The sequence below is a fragment of the Rhamphochromis longiceps genome, linkage group LG11 (genome assembly GCF_057381845.1).
Source record: "Rhamphochromis longiceps isolate RC_006_pf linkage group LG11, R_longiceps_female_GT1.1, whole genome shotgun sequence".
In the NCBI taxonomy this organism is placed as follows: Eukaryota; Metazoa; Chordata; class Actinopteri; order Cichliformes; family Cichlidae; genus Rhamphochromis; species Rhamphochromis longiceps.
In genome coordinates, this window is record NC_140567.1 from 37,529,393 (window position 1) to 37,550,234 (window position 20,842).

The 20,842-nt window shown below is 39.1% G+C and overlaps 1 protein-coding gene across 1 annotated transcript; it reads right to left on the bottom strand.

Annotated features, from left to right (window-relative positions):
* Positions 1-898: 898 nt before the first annotated feature.
* On the bottom strand, positions 899-17,434 carry LOC146659946 (uncharacterized). Its single transcript, XM_085424216.1, has 21 exons — positions 16,866-17,434; positions 14,164-14,416; positions 12,236-12,264; positions 11,314-11,596; positions 11,050-11,090; positions 10,463-10,736; positions 9,580-9,627; positions 9,249-9,292; positions 8,590-8,875; positions 8,174-8,217; positions 7,331-7,616; positions 6,778-6,821; positions 6,201-6,474; positions 5,769-5,818; positions 5,607-5,680; positions 5,216-5,430; positions 4,850-5,103; positions 4,062-4,214; positions 2,908-3,055; positions 1,217-1,246; positions 899-969 (listed from the first exon to the last, which is right to left on the bottom strand). Exons 2-21 carry the CDS (start codon positions 14,405-14,407, stop codon positions 899-901), a joined length of 2,892 nt encoding a protein of 963 aa, XP_085280342.1. The 5' UTR covers positions 14,408-14,416; positions 16,866-17,434.
* Between the last annotated feature and the right edge of the window lie 3,408 nt (positions 17,435-20,842).

A 20,842-nucleotide genomic window follows, 5' to 3' on the forward strand; every position in this document is an offset into this window, starting at 1 on the left:
AAGTAAAAAACCTGCCCGTGGACAAAGGAATAATCTTTCATTAATGGATATGTTGGATATATGGATTTCAAGGATCACCGTCAAACTCGAATAAAAGTTACTGGATCGTCTGTGAGTACTCCCGACAGATTTGATGTTGAGGCCTGGATCAACATATCACTCGTTCATCAAAGCTGGTGAGTGATAATATTGTTTAAGCCGTAAAGGCAAACGGTGACGCTATTGGAGTTTAAAGACATTATTTCACTACAAAGACTGATGAACTGAGTTTGGATGTACTAAATTTGTGCATAATAGGATCGCTAATTGAAACATGCCAACGCCCTCTGTGGAAATGTTTGTTCGCTGCAATCAGCAGGTAAATTGATGTCATGTTTGCGCGTTATGCTATGGATTCTCAGTGTGCTGTGCATCTTTATAATGTTTGAAATAATCCAAGAGGACAATAAAAATGTCGGATATTAAGAGTAAACAAGAGGATAACACTCAGATGCAAGCAGAGAAAAGAAGCATCAAACTTACACCAAAAGGTTAAGGTCAAACCATAATCAAGTAAAAAAACAAAAATCCATATCCAGTAATACGACATGTGAGCAGCATGGAAGGAGATGTGCAACACACTTTTTATTTTTTCAGTTCACAATGATGCCATAAAGTTTTGAAGGCTTATAGAAGCCAAAGATTTCAGCCAATTCTGTCCAATCACATGGGTGAAGATGATCAAATACACCATCTTAGTATGCAATACTTCAAGGTCAAAGGTCAGGGTCATGCCATACAGGACAAAGCTTCAGTTTCAATTTAATCATCTCTAAAATTTAAAGCAACATCTTAGTCATTGGGGAACATAAGTACAGTTAGTATTGATCAGTTTTCTATGCGTTTCATTATATTAAACTCAGGTAATATTGATGAACCTACCAGCCGACTGAGAGCTGACAGCAGCTGCTCCCACTGAGGATCCTGCAGCTGTTAAAAATAACAAGGAAAGTTTTTAATTTCTTAACAAATGTTCAAACTTTTTAACTTTCATTATGCCAGCAAACTGAAACATTAGAGACTCAGTGCCACCAAATTAAAACAATTAAATAACTACACCAAAGGATATTCCACTAAACTCTGGTCTACTTAAAAAACAAAAAAAGAAGAATAAAATCATTCATTTATAATCTGAGTAAAAGGTTCGTCTAAATGCTCCTTTCGTGTGATATCTTACCTTCGGCTTGACCAGACTCTGGATGGTCATCTGGAATTCAAGGAAAATCAAAATATGGATACTTGACATTAGAGTTAAATATGAAAGTTTCATCTGAATAAAGCCGAGTGTTCAAGCAGCTGGTTGCCATGGGAACCCATTCTCTGAAACGCTCTATGCACTGTTGTTGAGCTAATCTGAAGGCCACGTGAAGTTTGTAGCGACTGACTCTGCAGAAAGTTGGAGGCCTCTGTGATTTTACGTGGCCCGTCACTTTGTGGCTGATTGGCTGTTGTTCTTTGTTATAATACCACTAACAGCTGACTGTATGTATAATATTTTGTAGCAAGGGAATTTCACCACAGCACTAATGTTGTGGATTTTCTATGATATATATGACATATGTACCTGTACACACTGGACATATACTCACATATGTAATCATATATACTTCTATATACTAAATATATACTTATACTGGAGTATTTTTTCTACTCGTTCAAAATCACAAGACCCACATATTTAGGTCAAAGATTATCTTCAATAATATTAATGAAGTTTGTGCCCTTTATTGTACAAACACATGCTGATCAATACTGTTTGAAAATGTACTAGTTAGGATCAATAAGTAACCTTTGACTGTGTTATGGCCAACGGTGACTGGTTCAAACAAAGGTTTCTTTGGCACTGCTAAAGTATGCGCATAGGACACTTTCTCTGCGTTTATCTGTAGCACCTCACGGTGTGTCCAGCCCTTTCGATGCCTATACGGCAAACAAACCTGCCCCCTGTGCGTGAAGCTGGGATTCTGGTTCTCACCTCAGCCACCAGAAGGCAAGAAAAACCTTTACTCGGCATAGAAAGCAGCTTACGTCTGGCATGCGTACCTGACAAAATTGTCAAATTGATTAACTGTTAACTGCCGTTTTCTCATCAAACGGACAAAGTGAGCCAATTCAATGATGGATGTAAAAGTTATGGGGCAGGGTCAGAAAGTTATGCATCATACGTGGAAGATGAAAAGAAAGAACAAAGGATGAAAGAGTACCCAACGGCAGGCGGAGGGGTCACTGATCCCATATAAGAGGAGGGTCGATATGCCCCGCTCTGCTGCTTCTTCCCTGTCTGTCTGTTGTGTGTCTGTGCTGTTTGTGCTTTGAGGCTCTACACTCCGGGGTTGCTTCGCTTTGCTTGTTCACTTTTTCTGTCATCCTGGTTTATTGTACTGATTTCTGCTGTTCATATGACACTGTTTAATAAACTCTGTTCTAAGAATTCTACTCTTTTCCAGAGGATCTTTTTGAGTGATTGGATTTTAACTGGATCTGAAAAGCTGGACGTCCACAGCATTGGTGGGATAAGGTTATCATACTGGCTTCAAAATGTGCGACTCGACACTTGTTGCACAGGTGGCGTCCTATCACAGGACCACTGAACTGCTGAGAACGAGTGATTCTTTCACATGTTTGTAGAAGAGTCTGCATGTCTTAGTGCTGATTTTATACACCTGAGGCTATGGAAGCGATTTTAACACATGAATGAAAGGATGTGGATGAGCGAGTGAATACTTTTGGAAACATAGTGTCAACCAAACTGCTGCAGACTCTTTTAAGTTTGATGGAAAAAAAAACATCTTACATTTGACATTATATGACATACAGTATTTCTTATATTAGTAACAGTGTGGGTAATATTGCTTCATAACCACTGACCTGCTTGAATTTCACATTTCCATAGTGGCTCATCAGCTGGTTCACCATCAGCTGGGTGAGTGTGCACCAGTGTAAGTATGAGTTCACTGCCTGGATTCTTAACGTACACCTCATAGAAGTTTTGCCTATTGTATCTGAGGGTTAACTCCTGTGTTTGAAAAACAAAAACAAAGGAACTTTAAAATACCTCTGTGAGCGCGCACACACACACACACACACACACACACACACACACACACACACACACACACACACACACACACACACACACACACACAGTTGTGGTTCTTACATCTGGCTATTAGTACAGAAATGGAGCCTCCAAGTTTTACATTTTACTTTTTAAATCTACTCATTTAAATATATTTGATGGACAAAGTGTAGGTGACAGAGACTAAAGATAAAAAGACAGTTTATCTGTGGACTTGTGATATTATTTAGATGCAGTAAGACAGATGTAAGTGATTTTCAGTCAAAACAATGTTGAGGCTCAGACTTTGAGTTTTTTAAATATGCTCTAATATGACCTGAGCACTTGCCCTTTGACCTTGTTCACATCAAGAGTTTTATAATGAACTAAAACTAAAACCAAAATTACCAGAAAAATGTGAACTGGAATAAAAACATAATGACCTACAGACCTTTTTACTCAGTTTAATCACATTTGTTTGTTTTTTTATTATTATTCTTTTTAAATACACAACTTCTTACTTTCCTTATCTATCAGGTCATTTTGGGAAAAGGTGATGGCATTTAAATGAGCCATTTAAAAAAATAGCAGCACACTAATATAATTACTTTGCAACTCAATGTTTGAACTTAAGAGTTTTAGGATTTTCTTCAGAACTTGATTTTCCTGAAACACTAATGTTGACTTTTACCATTATTTTATGTTCTTCAGGTAAAACTATCATCAGCACCTGAAGAAGACTGAAATACAGCATCAAACACTGCTGTGTTAAAGTGTGTGCAGCTGTGCTAACAAAGACAGCTGATAGTCCCTGGTGTGATGGCCCTCACCTCACTGACTCAGCCAATGCAAAGACACACGTATGTTTCAGAGCAGCCGTGTCATTCTGGCTAAAATAAGGCCTGATGTGTTTTCTGCCAACAAGGTTTCGATCCACATGTAGCACAAACTTTACAAACTTTACCTTCGGCTGAATTTTTGCACTTGTGTTGTCGGCTTTGAGGCTGAAAAGACGCTCGGTTTGCAGGTACTGGTCTGGGGGATGCTTTATGATTTTTTTAAAGTTCAAATGGGATTTTGTCTCATCATTTTTCTCACGATATTTCTCAGCAATTTCCTGTTTAAGAAAAAAAGGAAAACAAAAAAGCAAAGTAATCAAAAATAGGGGTTAACTTTACACCAACTTACACCATCTGTGTTTGAAATGACATTTATAACCAAGCAATAAGATTTTTGTGAGAGAGTATTATGGTCTGCTGGAAAAGAAAAAGGGAGGAAAAAGTCACATTAATGAGAATAAAGTCAGAGATTGTTGTGAAATATTGTGTCAAACTCTGAGAGGGAGAGTATCACCATGTGAAGGTGATCAACATTTTGCATCTTCATGGGTGCTTTGTGAACTCTCGGGTTAATAACAAGTGACTAATTTTTAATAATCAGAGTTTTGTTATATGAAGTCTGTATGATGTAATATTATAAACTCTGGTCTGGATCCAAATAATCTCCAGATTACAGTGAAGAGATTTATCAGCAAAGTGACTCTCACAGGTGCTGCTGATGTTAAAAGAAAAACTATGATTAAAAAATATTCTTATAATCAAACAGAAGAGATTTATTGTAGCAATAGAGACATTTTTACAATTGGGTTCAATATAAAACACATTTTTCTTTCAGTGTCTCTTTTGTCTTTTGTCAGTCGGTCCTAATGTTTGGAATCTTGTCCTGTTTCACATCATTAAGATGTTCAGTTACCTGTTCCAGAGCAGGATCCTGTCGTATCAGGTAGACGTGGAGTTTGAGGAACGATGTGTTGGGTTTATAGTACATCAACATGTAACAGCTGATTTTTGGAGGAAATATGAAACGTATCAGAGCCGCTATCATCGAGAAATTTGGCTCAGTTAACTTGACATGTGTTGGTGTGACCTCAGACACTTTTTCCACAACATCTCCACAGTCATCTATGTGAAGGACTGCAAACGTGTCCAATATGTCAGGGATGTCATCTGCAGGAGAACACAACAACACAAACATGGTGAGAAGAACAGTTTATAACAGTTTGTGCGCTCACTGTCAGAAACGTCAAACATCTGAAAGTCTTCCTTCATGTCCTCTTACCGATGCAGATCCAGTGTGGCAGGTGAACTTCATTTAACTTCCCAGCAGTGACTGTGACGTCCATCAGAGGACCTGCAGGCATGTATTGTCTGCTCTCCATCCTCTCCATGTGTCCCTCCCAAGATCTAAACTGGTACTGAAAGCTGGTCTTTCCCTTACAGACCCAGCGCAAGCCCGACACTCTGCATTCAAAGTGTCCTGCTGCAGACTGAAGGCTGAAACAGGAATTAAATACACACTCATGAAGGAACAACAGAGTGAATGGAAACACAGAGAGTAGTCGTGTGAATCGGATGCAAAATGAAGAATTTCCTCTGGGAATAAATCCAAAGCTGAACTGTTTCCTGTAGTTCCAGTTTGCTGTGCTGCAGCATTCAGGAAGTTGATTTACCTGTAAGTTGGAGCCTCGTCTGCATCTGTACTGTTCACCTCAGGTTCAAGTTTAGTCCAATCACTGCAGTCCTGCTGCAGAGGACAGTCTCTTTAGTCAATAAGTACACATGTTTATAAAGAAAGAAACTTTAGCAATAAATGGATGAATGGAAGGGATTACCGTCAGGCTCTGACAACCTTCAAGCTCTGAACTTCTTTCAGTTTTTCGTCCTTGTTGAGACACAAAGAATTCAAATGAATGATGTTATGCTGACATATAAAATCATCCTCTAACTGTCCACATGTTTGCTGTTTGATCACTTTATGCTGTGCAGTGCTGCTTCAACATCAGAACAACATGTTCAGCAGGACGTGCAGCTGAGTGACGTCTAAGATGATCAAAAGCTGATGAATCCAAATATTCTCACCAGTGATGTCAGAACAAGACAGAGACAGAGAGAAAGGTTGGATTCAGCTCTGATCATTTATGCAAAGTTATTTTTGGACGTCTGTTGTGTTTCCTGTTTATTTTAATGTTTGTTGATTAGAAGTTGTTTAAACAAGTTTATTGTAAATTATGAAAATCTATTTATTAAACTTTGTTTGGTCTCACCTGAGCTGCTCTCTGACAGCCTCAGCATCAGATCAGGTCTGTTCATGTCTGTTAAAACCTCCATGGTCGCCTCCACAGACTGACGACCAAGTTTATCCACCATCACATCCACAAGGTCTTCTGTCCTGTTTGTATACCAGTACCTCTCCATTTGTGGCAGGCTCATCTTAAAGCACGTGAACGGCAGCAACTGCTTGAATTTCTTTAGATCCTTTTGACTGAATTCATTCAGTGTTTCCAAGAGAATCTGTCTGACAGCTTCCTGTTCTTTTTCCTGTAAAACCAAAACAATGTATTAAGTTACTGTATAATATCTCTGTTGGACAATTTAAATATTTCTCTTTATTTAATTTCCAGAGAAACTGTAGTAGAAATATCAAATATTAATAAAAAAAAGATGTCTTCATGAATATTTATATGTTTTAGAATAATCACTGAAGAGACAGCTGGCGGTTTTGATATTTACTTCACTCTCTTTATGAACTGCAAAACTTCAAGTTTCATAAGAAAACATTATTTCATTTCTATCAATACTAAAAACTATTTTTTGTAAAAGCTGAGTTAAAGTCACACTCACTCTCTTCAACAGTGCAGCTCCATGTTCATCCACAGAGTGTTTCTCTGAGGAGGAAAGACATTTACCATCAACTCTGAGGATTCAAACATCATCACACATCCAAGTAGAATCAGCCTTCAGACGACACAGATGATTTAAAAGAGAAAATCATGTGAAACTAAATAAAATGACATAAGAACCCAACAAAGAAACCCTCCATCCTGTCCAACCAAAGTAACTGGGGGTTCCCAGCTGTGATAATGAGAGAGGGTACACCTGTCCACCTCAGGTTTTAAACAGACAGACAACCTTTCACACCCACATTTAATTTAGAACCAGCAATAAAGCCAACAAGCATGTGTTTGGACTGGAAACCAGAGCACTCTGAGGAAAAGCATGCAGGCACAGGGAGAACATGCAAACTCCACACAGAAAGGTTCCAGCCAACCAGGAGGCTCAAACACACAACCTTCATGCTGTGAGGACACAGTGCTAACCACTGCACCACCATGACACCACCAACACAAAAACCTGTTGATGACACAGAGTTTACACTCATGCATGTTGGTCTTACCTCTGGATGCTGAGCTGCTCTCTGGTAACTTCTGCACCAGATCAGTTCTGTTCATGTGCATGAAAACTTCTCTGGTCACCTCCACAGACTGATGACCAAGTTCATCCACCATCAGATTCACTACATCTGCTCTGGTTGATGACTGACTCAACCTATATGAGAAGAATGACAGATTCCTCCAAGGAATGATCGTCTGCAGGAGCCTCTTAAATTTCTTGAGCTCCTCACGACTCAAATCATTCAAAGTTTCTAAAAGCAGATGTTTAACAGCTGCCATTGTTGCCGCCTGGAACAATAAACACAATCACGGGGTCACATATTTATTTAGCCAAACACAAGCATCTATTTACTAGTTGCGGTACGTTTATGAAAAAAATGAAGAAAATATAAAACTGTGATCCACTTTTATGGGTTTGAATACTTTTTCTTTACAGGCTGCAGTTCTTCTCTCACTGTGCAGATAAAAACTGAAATATATCCATCAAGAATCTTTCCCTGATTTCACATCATCTTTCATTCTTTATTAATATTTGTAAGTAGAATAAAGTTTCCTGTTTAAGCTGAAAGTGTTTGATGTTTTCAGATTTCTCTGTCCTGTTGAAGAGTCAGGACAAATGTACATGCTGACACTTCCTCAGCTCATCCTCAGTGGTAAAGACATCCTGACATTAGTGTTGCAGAAAATTACTGCTGAAGAAGACAAACTGAATGAAGCTTCAGTTTGTCACAAACATCCAGCAGAAATCATGAGAAAAATGAGTCAACATGAGAACTGATGATACTTTAGTCCTCTGACTTTCAGCCTGCTGTCTTGTACTGAATCAGAGATGTGACATGACTCACTTTGTGGATCAGTGCAGAGCGTCGTTCATCCACAGAGTGTTTCTCTGAGGAGAAAAGTGCTCAAAGTCACTCATGACAAACACATTTAACAACTAACTGACAATTATTCAGGAAATATGACTTTGGAAAAATGGACAATATGCAGAATTACACTGAAACCTCCTCAGCAATAATAAACAGTATGAAGGAGTCATTTTTACTCCTCCTCACAAAGTATTTGGATTTAATCTGGTCTCATTTTTATGTATTTATTGAAGTAGATTTTTCCAGAACAGCCATAAAATATGTTTTAAAGATGTGTTTTTTTGTCTTTATTACAAATATTATTTATAAAGTCAAAGAAGACTTTAGTCAGACGTTTATGAGACATGAAAACAGTTTTATGACTTTAATGAGTTTTGATTTTGTTGTCTTACTTCGAGGCAGTGAGCTGCAGTCTGACAGCCTCTGAGCCAGATCAGTCCTCTTCATCTTCTTTAAGACCTCCATGGTCTTCTCCACTGACTGTTGGCCGTAAGTCTGCACCATCAGAAACACTGTGTGCTGCAGGTCTGTCCTCATGTACCACATCAATGAGAAGACTGAGTCATATTTGTCATGATGAATTTGTAGCAGGTTGTTATTGAACTCTCTGAGCTCCGGCTCATTGAGACCATCCAGAGCTTCCAGCAGCAGCTCAATAACAGACTCCATCGTTTCTACCTGGAAAATTCAAAGAAAATGTTCATGAGATAAATGTGACATTTCTCACTTTCAGGTTTGTTTGTTTTCTCATCAACACTTTACAAATGTAGATGTGTTTAGATGACATCATCCATCACATAAGGTGATGATGTCATTGGTCATATTTGTCACAATGATCACAAACAGCTGATTAACAATTATTCTGCTTCTGTTAACAAGTTCAGGACTTTTCTGACCTGCTGCAGACCTCCCTCACTGCACACGCTCAACTTATCAAACTTTGACTTTTCCAATCAAAATCAAATCATTTGTTTCTATTGAAGATTTCTATCCTGTGTTTATGAAATGAAAGCTGGATGATCTGAAGTCAGACAGATGTGACATGACTCACTTTGTGGATCAGTGCAGGCCAACGTTCATCCTCAGAGTGTTTCTCTGACAGAAAAGAAAGATTAAAAGCTTCATTCATGACTGATTTAACATCAGTGTTAATAATCAGACACTTTGAAATAACTGATGCTTTGATTTCATTCTGATGATCCTTGTAAGTTGGATTAATAACAACATTAAACTTGTTAACATGAAGTCATATTTGATGGGAAACTATCAACGTGTGAGGAAATGATCCAGTTCTGTTTCATTCAGTAATTCTTCTTCTTCATCTTCTTCATCTTCATATCAATGAGTGTATTTATTGATTCATGTGTTTTCTGGACACTGACCTTTCTCTGTTTCCTCCACATCAAATCCTTCAGCTGATGATCCTGCAGCTGCAACACATTGAATACAAACTGTAACTACATGACACAGACACTGTGTGTGTCCTTTATGTGTGCTCATCCTGAGTATAACACTGAGTCCTGACAATAAAAAGCTTTAATATTTCACTTTCAGCTGTGCTGACTGAAGGCAGGAGGAGGCCATAGTTACACAATCACAGAGAAATCACTGAAAAGACTTTGAATCATTTACCTCATACAGGTCGTCTGTCTCCATAGTGGAGTTTCAATCAAAGCTAACATAAAGATCCATTTACAACACAAGACTGATATTAATGAGCTCAAAATGCAAAAAACAAAGAAAAATATTTTCAAAGGAAAGAAGTTCAAAGAGCTTTAAAACAACATTTACTAAAGAAAGTCACTGATTCAATAAGCTGAATATTTTTACTTTAAACATTGAAATATGAAAACAAATCTGTTTAATTTTACTGTGTTTGTACAACCTGAATGTGTTCATTTATCAACGTCTGTCCAAAATAAATCAGAGGAAACATTCATCCATTTATAAATGATAATAAAGTTTATATTATGCAGTTCTTGTTGTGAGTTTCTCTGATTTAATTCTTTAAATTAATTTTTACTGTAAGGTGTAATATTATATTTAAAATCCTTCCACACACAGTTAAGAATAATCCCAACATATCTGTTGTATTAATTTATGCAGCTTATGATTATTGTACAGCTGTCCTTCTTGGCCAGGACACTCTTGTAAAACAGATTTTTAATGTCACAAGTTTATTTTTTCCTGGTTAAATAAACTTTAATGAATAAATAAAATGTATTAAAGTTATTACAGACACTCTGACAGATTATTTCCTCTTACCTTTGAGTCCTGAGCTGCTCTCTGACAGCCTCTGCACCAGATCAGTTCTCTGCATGTCTGTTAAAACCTCCCTGATCACCTCCACAGACTGATGACCAAGTTTATCAATCATCTCATTCACTATTCTTCTTCTGTCATCATTCAGTTTGATTTGTGGAAGACTCTTCTGAAAACAAGTGAACTGCAGGAACAACTTGAATTTGTTGAGATCCTGATCACTCAAATCCTCCAGTGTTTCTAGAAGCAGATCTGTAACAGCTGCCATTGTTGCAACCTGGAAAATTCAAAGCAAACATTCATAAAGAAAAAATGTTTCCTCACTGAGAAAATTACAGATTTATGTTTTTGTAGCTGTTTTAAACTTTGAATGTTTTCAATGTTTTCTCTGAAACACTTTGTTTTCTTTTATTATCTTATTTATTAAGATGTATTTATGTAAACACACTTTTTAATAATCTTTGATTTTTAATCTAAAAACATTTCTGTGACAACTGTTTAATCTAAATGATGAAATTATGATTTTCAAACTGCATCTTATTGAATCAAAGCTGAACTCTGCAGAGTCAGACAGATGAGACGTTACTCACTTTATGGATCAGTGCAGACAGATGTTCATCCAGATGTTTGTCTGAAAAAAGAGAAATTAACAGAAATAGAAATAAGTGTTTAATAAAAGCTAATCGAGCTTTAAAAAATACACAGAGATCAAAAAAAAAGTTACATTTAAACCTGCTGAACATCATTTTCTGCTCGTCAACAATGCTCTCTTTGCTCTGTAAATCTGACTGTTTCTAATATGAACTGAAGCAGAAACACTTTTATGATTTCAACATGTTTTGTCTTTATCTTACTTTGAGCTTCTGAGCTGCTGTCTGTCAGCCTCTGAGCCAGATCAGTCCTCTTCATCTCCTTTAAAACCTCCACGATCTTCTCCACTGACTGTTGGCCAAAAGTCCTCACCATCAAAAACACCACGTCCTGCACGTCCTGCAGGTCTGACATCTCAGGCGGACTCATGGGGCTCATTGAGCCACGTTTTCTTCTCAGGATCTCGATGAAGTCTCTGACCTCGCTGCCTCTCAGATCAGCCAGTGTCTCCAAAAGCAGCTCAATAAGAGACTCCATCGTTTCCACCTGGTAAAAACAGAGGTCACATGACAGCGATGCACCATTCAAATATCTGTTTGATTGTTAATCAACAGAAACATTTTAGTGTGCTAAAAATAAATTCATGTTTGAATCCAATTCTTTCTAAAAACCTGAAAAGATTACCTTTGACCTTCAAAGCTGCGTCTTTTTAAGGTCATGACCGGTCGACCAGATGTAGAGCAGAAAATAACCTCCATGAACATCTGGTGCTCGGTGGGTACCTGCTTGGATTGGTTTTTTATTTCTTGGCTCATTTTTTCCTCTTTTTGAAGGATTTAATTTTCATGAACAGGTTTGTGACTCTGTTTTACTGCCTGACTGTAACTCTGTCAAAGACTGAGCTACAAAAACTGCAGTGAGTCTCCTGATTTTACAAACAGAGGGGAGCTTTAACTGCTCACATCTTTACTGATAAACAGAAAGACTTGAGTTTAATCTGCTTTTAAAATGTAAATAAGGTTTAATATTTCTATACCAATCATGTATAAAACTCATGTGTACATGACAAAGCTGCAGCTTGAATTTCATGTGTATGATTTGTGTTTAAGATGAAGATCATTTTCAGTCTTCATCTACTGAATCAAAGCTGAACTGTGTGAAGTCGACTGATGTGACGTTACTCACTCTCTGGCTCAGTGGAGGAAACTGTTTGTCTGAGGAGAAAAGAAAGAGAAAAAGTCAGATTAGAAACTGTTTTATCATCAGGCTTTATGAGGATTTAGAACATGAAAGATTTCACATCAAAGTGACACTTAAACCTCGTTAACTCGTTAATAATGATTTTAGAGAGAGGCCTAACTTTGTGAATGAGAGCACACACAGGATACTCTGATCACTTTTATGTGTGTGTATATATACTCACACACATATATAAATATACACTACATGTCTTTGAACGTGACGGGAGTCGACTCCAGACCGGGCGTTTCTGTCCAATGAGGGTCCCAGGCTGCCTCTCCCATGCTAACCAACCGTAACTTGGACATAACTTGGACATTCCCAGATAGACTTAAAGGAAACTCATTTCTGTTTGTATCCATAATCTCATTCTTTCAGTCCTCAGAGCTTGTGACCATATGCATGGGCAGGAACATAGCTCCACCTACAAATCTAAAACATCAGGGCCCGCTCTCTCCTCACCAGGGCAGATCAGCAGAGCATCCACATCACTGCAAACACAGCACTAATCTATCTGTCAGTCTCCTGCTCCACTCTCCCCTCCCCTGTGAACGACACCCTTAGATACTTAAACTCCTCCAAATGGGGGAACTCGTCCGTGACCTGGAGTGAGCACTCCACCCTTTACCAGCTGAGAACCATGGCCTAAAACTTGGAGGTGCTACTTTCACCCACTTGTTGCACATTCAGATTCAAACTGCCCCAGTGAGAGCTGGAGGTCGTGACTCCATGAAGCGCTTTGTCTCTCCAAAGCGTGCTGCACATGCGTGTCTGTTACATGCTTCCTTGATATGGGTTGCGTGACCAGAGAACTCCAGCTCTCTCAGGTACAGTAGATGCAGCTACGTCTCCAACATTCTGATAACTTCTAGTCTGGAAAGTTCCCCATCCAGACGATGAAGGCAGTGATGGCATCTGAGTCTTTCTTCTTTATAAACACTGACAGATACTAGATACTGTGTGTTACTTTAATTTAGGACCAGCTGCAACTGAATAAATTCACAATACAGTTAATAAGTCCCATTTATTAAAACTGTAAAGGTGGAATTGTTTGACTGGAGTCCTCTGACACCTACAAACATTTGTATTTTTAAAGAAGCACCAATCAAAGCAGAAATAGAAAATTGTGTGAAACATTAGCAACAAACTAACAAATTCATTAAAAATTTAAATGATAGAAAAAAACACATCTGTGAGGTATGACAAAAATCTACCACAGACTTCAGTCAGTATGATGAGGGTTAATAGTGACATAATTATAACCTGTAGAGCTGCTTGAAGACTTTCCAACCATGTTGAATGATGTTGGATGTTTTTGTTCTGATCGGATCAAAATACTGTAACTGAGCTTGTGTAACAGTGTTTATGGTGTGTGTGATTCCATAATAACCACAATGGATTTGTGATGTTTATTGGCTCAATGGCGCCCTCTCTCAGAGGCAGTGGATCACTGCACTGTGTGGGATCATTAGGTATCAGCGCGTGTGCGACCACTATACAGAGCATGTGACCTCTGTAGCTGTCTAACTGTTAATAAGAAGAGTTTCAGTGGTTTGTTGTAATTGTGAAGTCCTGAAACAGTCACATAATATCACTGCACACCGGCTATAAGCTGCTATTATTTTGTAGTGTGCTGTGTTTGAGCCTCCTGTAATGAGCCAGCCTGCCTGACCTGCACATATTCTGCTCTAATCCACGTTATAAAAAGCAGCACGAAAATATAAACGTCTTTGTTCATCATTCACTACACAACACAGAGTCAAGAGATTTTTCTATCAGTCAGCACCTGGTTTCATATGAATGTGATAAACTATGTGCAGTATTCTCACATATTTAAGTCTTTGTTCTCTTATTTGTGGTTCCTGAGGTGATACCTGATAATCTCTGCACCAGATCAGTCCTGTTCATCTTCATTAAAGCCTTTCTGGTCTCCTCCACACTCTCTCCTCTGTACGTCTCCACCATCAGCTCCACTACATCCTGTGTGTTTGCTGTTTTCAGTCGGCCCCTTGGCTCGGATGATAGATCTTTCTCCAGTTCAATGAGTGACTTGAACTCAGCAAAGTCCTCTGGACTCAACTGGTTCAGTGTTTCAATGAGCAGCTTCTTAGTCGTCATAGTTACCACCTGGAAAATGAAGAAATCATATTATACATGAAGGACAGCATGTCTGCTGTTTGTTCATTTGATGGATGGAAACTGACTGCTTTGTATTTCACTAATGACAACATTACTGACATGGACGTTTGTTACTTTTCCATCACCCAAATGAAAACTGTGATTGGACGTGAACGTCAAACATCAGCTTGAACCTTGAATAAAATTGAGAGGATTAGTTTTTGTCCCCAAAAGGACGTTGAGTTGTTTCTAAATAGCTGCAGAAAAAGTTACACTGGGAAGTAATAAATGAACCAGTACAATGTCTTGATGCATTCTCAATCATCCAGGAAAGTAAATCTCCAAGCTAGTGGAGCTGATCACAGCCACAGAAACAGCAATTCGTAACAACAATATTGCAGAAGTGGAAGCAGAGCAACTACGGACGAAAGTTTCGGCCTGTCTCAGCAATGCAAAGCCCCCAGCATCCAACATCCCCATGGAGGAGAGGAAGGCACTCACATCACTTAGTGATGACAACAACATTATCCTCCTTCCAGCAGACAAGGGTAGGTGCACAGTATTGCTAAACCAGAAAGACTATCATGAGAAGATCTTGTCACTACTCAGTGATGAAAATACTTATGAGCCCCTGAAACGAGACCCAGGAAGTGGCTACAGCAAGAGGGCGATAGACTGTCTGAAGCAGTTAGAACAGGACAAGGCTGTTGACCGGACCTCATACCACAGGCTGTACCCAGGGGAGTCTACACCAAACCTGTACGGTTTACCAAAAATACATAAACAGGGTGCACCTTTAAGACCGATTGTCTGCAGTTTCACCCATCGTGGCCAATTTGTACATGGAAGAAGTGGAAAAGAGGGCTTTGCTATCCTACCCTGGAACACCACCAAGCCATTGGTTCAGATATGTGGATGACACCTGGGTGAAAATGAAATCCCAGGACGTACTACATTTCACGGATCACATTAACTCGGTGGACCGACACATCAAATTCACCAGGGAGGATATGAAAAGTGGCAGGTTAGTCTTCTTAGACTGTGAGATTTCCATCAGTAATGGGGGACATCTAAAAGATGACGTGTACCGTAAACCTACACATACGGATCAGTATCTAAGGTTTGACTCTCATCATCCACTGGAGCACAAACTGGGAGTCATCAGGACGCTACAACACAGAGCGAACACCATCCCCACTGACACAGCAGCCAGGGAGGCAGAAGAACAGCACATCAAGAAGGCCCTGAGTGGTCTTTGATCAGTGGGTTTTGGTCAGTGGTTGTTGATCAATGGTCATGAGAATTTGCATAATTATGATTAAGGAACTGACCTCCCAGCCTATTGTTCCTTCACTGGGCTGGTTTCAGTCATTATGCAAATGTACTGTTTATAAGATTTGGGGAAACCTGCAGTCAGCTGAGACTGAAGAAGTCACTCGGATGAGTGACGAAACGTTTCTCCCACAAAACGCTACGATCAGATGAACAGAATCAGCTTTTGGAGAACCAGTACAATGCACAACAGTCTCATTTTCCCCGGTAAAATTAATTATCCATCCCTGGTTTGTACAAACTTTACAAATTAAAAATCTCAATTCGAACTGGTCAGAAACACACAATAAACAAACTGTTATTTGTTTATTGTAAAAAAAACCCACAAACCTTTAAATAACATTTATAATAATTATTGTGTCATTATATCTGTGACTCTGACATTCACCATCCAGGAAGCAGAGTGTGTGAGGAAGATCTGGTGTCTGATGAAGATGAGAGATTAAGCTGCGCACAGATAACTTTAACCCTAGAATACTATCGCTATTTGATTTTCAGCATTTACATGATTTCTCTCTCCTGCAGCTGTTAGTGTGTCGAGGAGACTGTGCCTTCACCAGGGAAGTCTCAAATGTCCCAGGAATGGGTGGACCAAAGACCAGCTTTCCAGTGTCATTATCTTTTTTAGGAATTTTGTTGTTCTTTGCCCTAATTTTTCTGTGATTTTGGAGCATTATTTTAGGGTCCCCACATGACACTTTTTTCATTTTGTTAGACATGGCACAGTTGAAAGTAAAAGAAGACAACTCTAATTTGTCATGTGTTGTAAAATTTTGATATATTTTGATGACAAGTACTTTTTGTTGGTCATATTATATCGGGTAAAAATCACCCGGCATTAGTGATTGTGTTGCTGTTTATAGCGATAGTGTTCTAGGGTTAAGATCACGTGACTATCGTGGCCTTTTGAAACCGCCACAACCAGAACTCTACCGTGACCGAGACCTCCGGTTCTTTCCCACAGAGCTCTGCACCTCTGCTTCAAACCAGCAACAGTCACATGATCTAATATAACTTATTATTGTATCTCATTCCCTGTTACACACACATGAAAACAACTCCAACAAGGAAGCAGAACTACGAACGTGAACTTCCAGGAGGAAGCAGAACTTAATGCCGCGCTTACCTTCAATACTTCATGTAAAATGTGAACACCAGGAATCACTGCTGATGGAAAATCATTCTTCAGTGTTTGTGAAGCAGCTTAGTGTGAGGCACTGTTCTCCCGCTGCTTTCTCTCACTTTCTGTAAACGCTGAGGCGGAAAAACTTCCGCTTTTCTGCGTCTCTCTCCTCCCAGCTGTCAGCCCGCCTGAATAACGGAGGCGCCTTGATGCGACTGTTGTTCTAATTTTGCGCCATAGAAATAAACCGAGTTGAAATAGATGTTACCGCCTTTCCATCAACGTTACCTTTGGCTCAGGTATGAGTAGAAAGAGTGACGTCGTGTCTCTTTAATCAGTCTCTGCATCTCCAAAGCAACAACGGATACACCGAGTTTAATAAATACTGAATCCGTTAATAATAATAAAAAGTTCCATAATCCAAAGTAAGCATCACATTCACATGCTAACTAGAGCTACTTATGTCTGACTGAACACTCTTAAGCTGTAATTTACCACAGACGGTATAAATCTTTAATACTGTGTGTTTCTGTTATTCACTAAACATCTGTCAACGATCAGGAAGACCTGCAGTCTCCTGGAGAGCCAACAGGGGGCGAAACCAACCCACTGAATTAACAATGGTACAGGGAGGGACGCTGGTTTGAGGGCGGAGTCCTTCACTCTGTCGTCAGTGGAAACATTATTGCTGCAGACTCCACATTAACACTGTGAGAAGCATCCAGTTTCAAAGATGCTTCGTCTGTTTCATCGTGTATAATGTTCAAGATGAGGATGATTTACAACCTGAATCTACTGAATGAAAGCTGAGTTAAAGTCACACTCACTCTCTTCCACAGTGCAGCTCCATGTTCATCCACAGAGTGTTTCTCTGAGGAGGAAAGACATTTACCATCAACTCTGAGGATTCAAACATCATCACACATCCAAGTAGAATCAGCCTTCAGACGACACAGATGATTTAAAAGAGAAAATCATGTGAAACTAAATAAAATGACATAAGAACCCAACAAAGAAACCCTCCATCCTGTCCAACCAAAGTAACTGGGGGTTCCCAGCTGTGATAATGAGAGAGGGTACACCTGTCCACCTCAGGTTTTAAACAGACAGACAACCTTTCACACCCACATTTAATTTAGAACCAGCAATAAAGCCAACAAGCATGTGTTTGGACTGGAAACCAGAGCACTCTGAGGAAAAGCATGCAGGCACAGGGAGAACATGCAAACTCCACACAGAAAGGTTCCAGCCAACCAGGAGGCTCAAACACACAACCTTCATGCTGTGAGGACACAGTGCTAACCACTGCACCACCATGACACCACCAACACAAAAACCTGTTGATGACACAGAGTTTACACTCATGCATGTTGGTCTTACCTCTGGATGCTGAGCTGCTCTCTGGTAACTTCTGCACCAGATCAGTTCTGTTCATGTGCATGAAAACTTCTCTGGTCACCTCCACAGACTGATGACCAAGTTCATCCATCATCAGATTCACTACATCTGCTCTGGTTGATGATGGACTCTGTGATTTGTATGACAGACTCATCCAAAGAAAAATTGACTTCAGGAATCTCTTGAACTCCTCGAGCTTGGAATTCCTCAAATCATTCGAAGCTTCCAAAAGCAGTTGTTTCACAGCTGCCACCATTGCCACCTGGAAAAGTCATTCAATTTGCAGGACATTTATTTATTTATCCATTTTATCCAAATAAGCTCTTTTAGAAAGTTCAGTATGATTTCTCATAATCACAAAAAAGCAGAAATCATGAGAAAAATGACTCAACATGAGAACTGATGATACTTTAGTCCTCTGACTTTCAGCCTGCTGTCTTGTACTGAATCAGAGATGTGACATGACTCACTTTGTGGATCAGTGCAGAGCGTCGTTCATCCACAGAGTGTTTCTCTGAGGAGCAAAGTGCTCAAAGTCACTCACAAGAGACTTACTTACCAACTGACAGTTGTATAATCTTCAACATTACATTTAAAGCTCAACCATGATAGACACTGTTTGTGTTATTCAGTCTCTCAGACTGAAGGAGTCACTTTTTGTCATTTTTTTGTTCCTTGAACACTCATAAATTCTGATTTGGACAACAATCTGTCTTTTCTCTACAATATTTTTATGAAAGACAAAAACTTTACTTATGAGACATCTTAACCACCAGAGTTCATTTAACTTATTTCATCTTTGTTGTCTTACTTTTGGGTTCTGGGCTGCAGTCTGACGGCCTCTGAGCCAGATCAGCCCCCTTCATCTCGTTTAAACCCTCCATGGTCTCCTCCACTGACCGCTCACCGTAAGTCAGGACCATGAAAAACACCGTGTCCTGCAGGTCTGTCCTCATGTAGATGATTCTTTGGATGTCTGACTAATGTTTGTAATGAATTTTACGCAGGACTTCCTTGAAAACCTCAAGTTCCCAGTAACTCAGACCAGCCAGGGTTTCCAAAATCTGCTCAATAACAGACGCCAACGTTTCTACCTGAGAAAAAAAAAAAAGGTAAATGCGACTTTTCTCCAGGTTTTTTTTCTATCTCATCAACGTCTCATAAATGTTTAGATTACACCAGACACAGTTACAAGCAAATGATGTAAGTGATAATTACACACCTGATTAACATTTATTCCAACCTGATGAATTTAATCTTTCTGTTTATCTTTTCTACATGTAGGAGTTTTTTAAACTGAACATGTTCAGTGAACGCTGCATCATTTAAATACAGTCATAGGTGATATTACTCACTTTCTGGCTCAGCGCAGCCCAGTATTCATCCACAAAGTTTCTCTGGGAGAAATATTACAATATCATGGTTACCATGAGAAAAGAAAGTGTAGTATCCCCACAGCAGACTCGTCCACAGTTTAATGCTTTTCAGCACAATCTTTATTCATACTTACACTCGGTTGCTGTTACAAACACACACGGCTGCAGCTTTTCAGCCGCCACAACAACAACTCTCAGGATCAGGTACAGATTTTAAAGGCGATGCTGGCAAAGTTAGAAAGGTGCCGGCTGTGAACAACACCTCATCTATCTATTACTTCATTTGCTCTCTTTAGGCTCCACAATGATTGTCTGTCTAGTGTCTGTCGTCCACCTTAGATCCATTCATAACTTATTTAACATCAGGGTTAATGATCAGAAAACAATTAAGTGTGTAAGGAAAGAATTTAGTTGTTTGTAATCTTAATATTAATGTCTGTGTTTTATTTAACAATATCTATTATTAAACACTTCAGTGAAGAAAATCCTCCTGCCTTCTTTCAGGAAGACAAAAAAACTTCCATTGTTCAGTTTTTGTGACTTGGTTCAAAGATTTTGAATCAACTCTTGATAAATTTTTTTATTAGGGATAATTATTCTCTTACCTTTGAGTCCTGAGCTGCTCTCTGACAGCCTCTGCACCAGATCAGTTCTCTGCATGTCCCTGAAAACATCAATGGTTACCTCCACAGACTGTTGGCCACGTGTTTGCACCATCGCGTTCACTATATGTTTTCTGTTTGTACTCGGTGGGAATTGTGGAAGGCCCCTCTGAAAACATGTGAACTGCAGGAACCACATGAACTCCTTGAGACCCTGATCACTCAAATCCTCCCGTGTTTCTAGAAGCAGAGCTTTAACAGCTGCCATTGTTGCAACCTGGAAAATTCAAACATTCATGAAGAAAAATTAAATATTAATGTTTCTGTTGCTGTTTTAAATATTAAAACTAATTGAAATCACGTTTTCTCTAAAAACTTAAAGATAAAAAAGCCAACATTTATAAAGAAAATATATCATTTCCACACTAAGACATTTTTTGGCATTTCTGATAATGTATGATTTTTCTGATGATCACCTAAAACACTCAGACACTGTGCAAACGAGCTGGCCCCAGTGTTTTCTGGCATTTTCAACTCCTCACTGCAGGCATGTCATGTGCCTGCCTGCTTCAAGTCCTCTACCATAATCCCTGTCCCCAAGAAA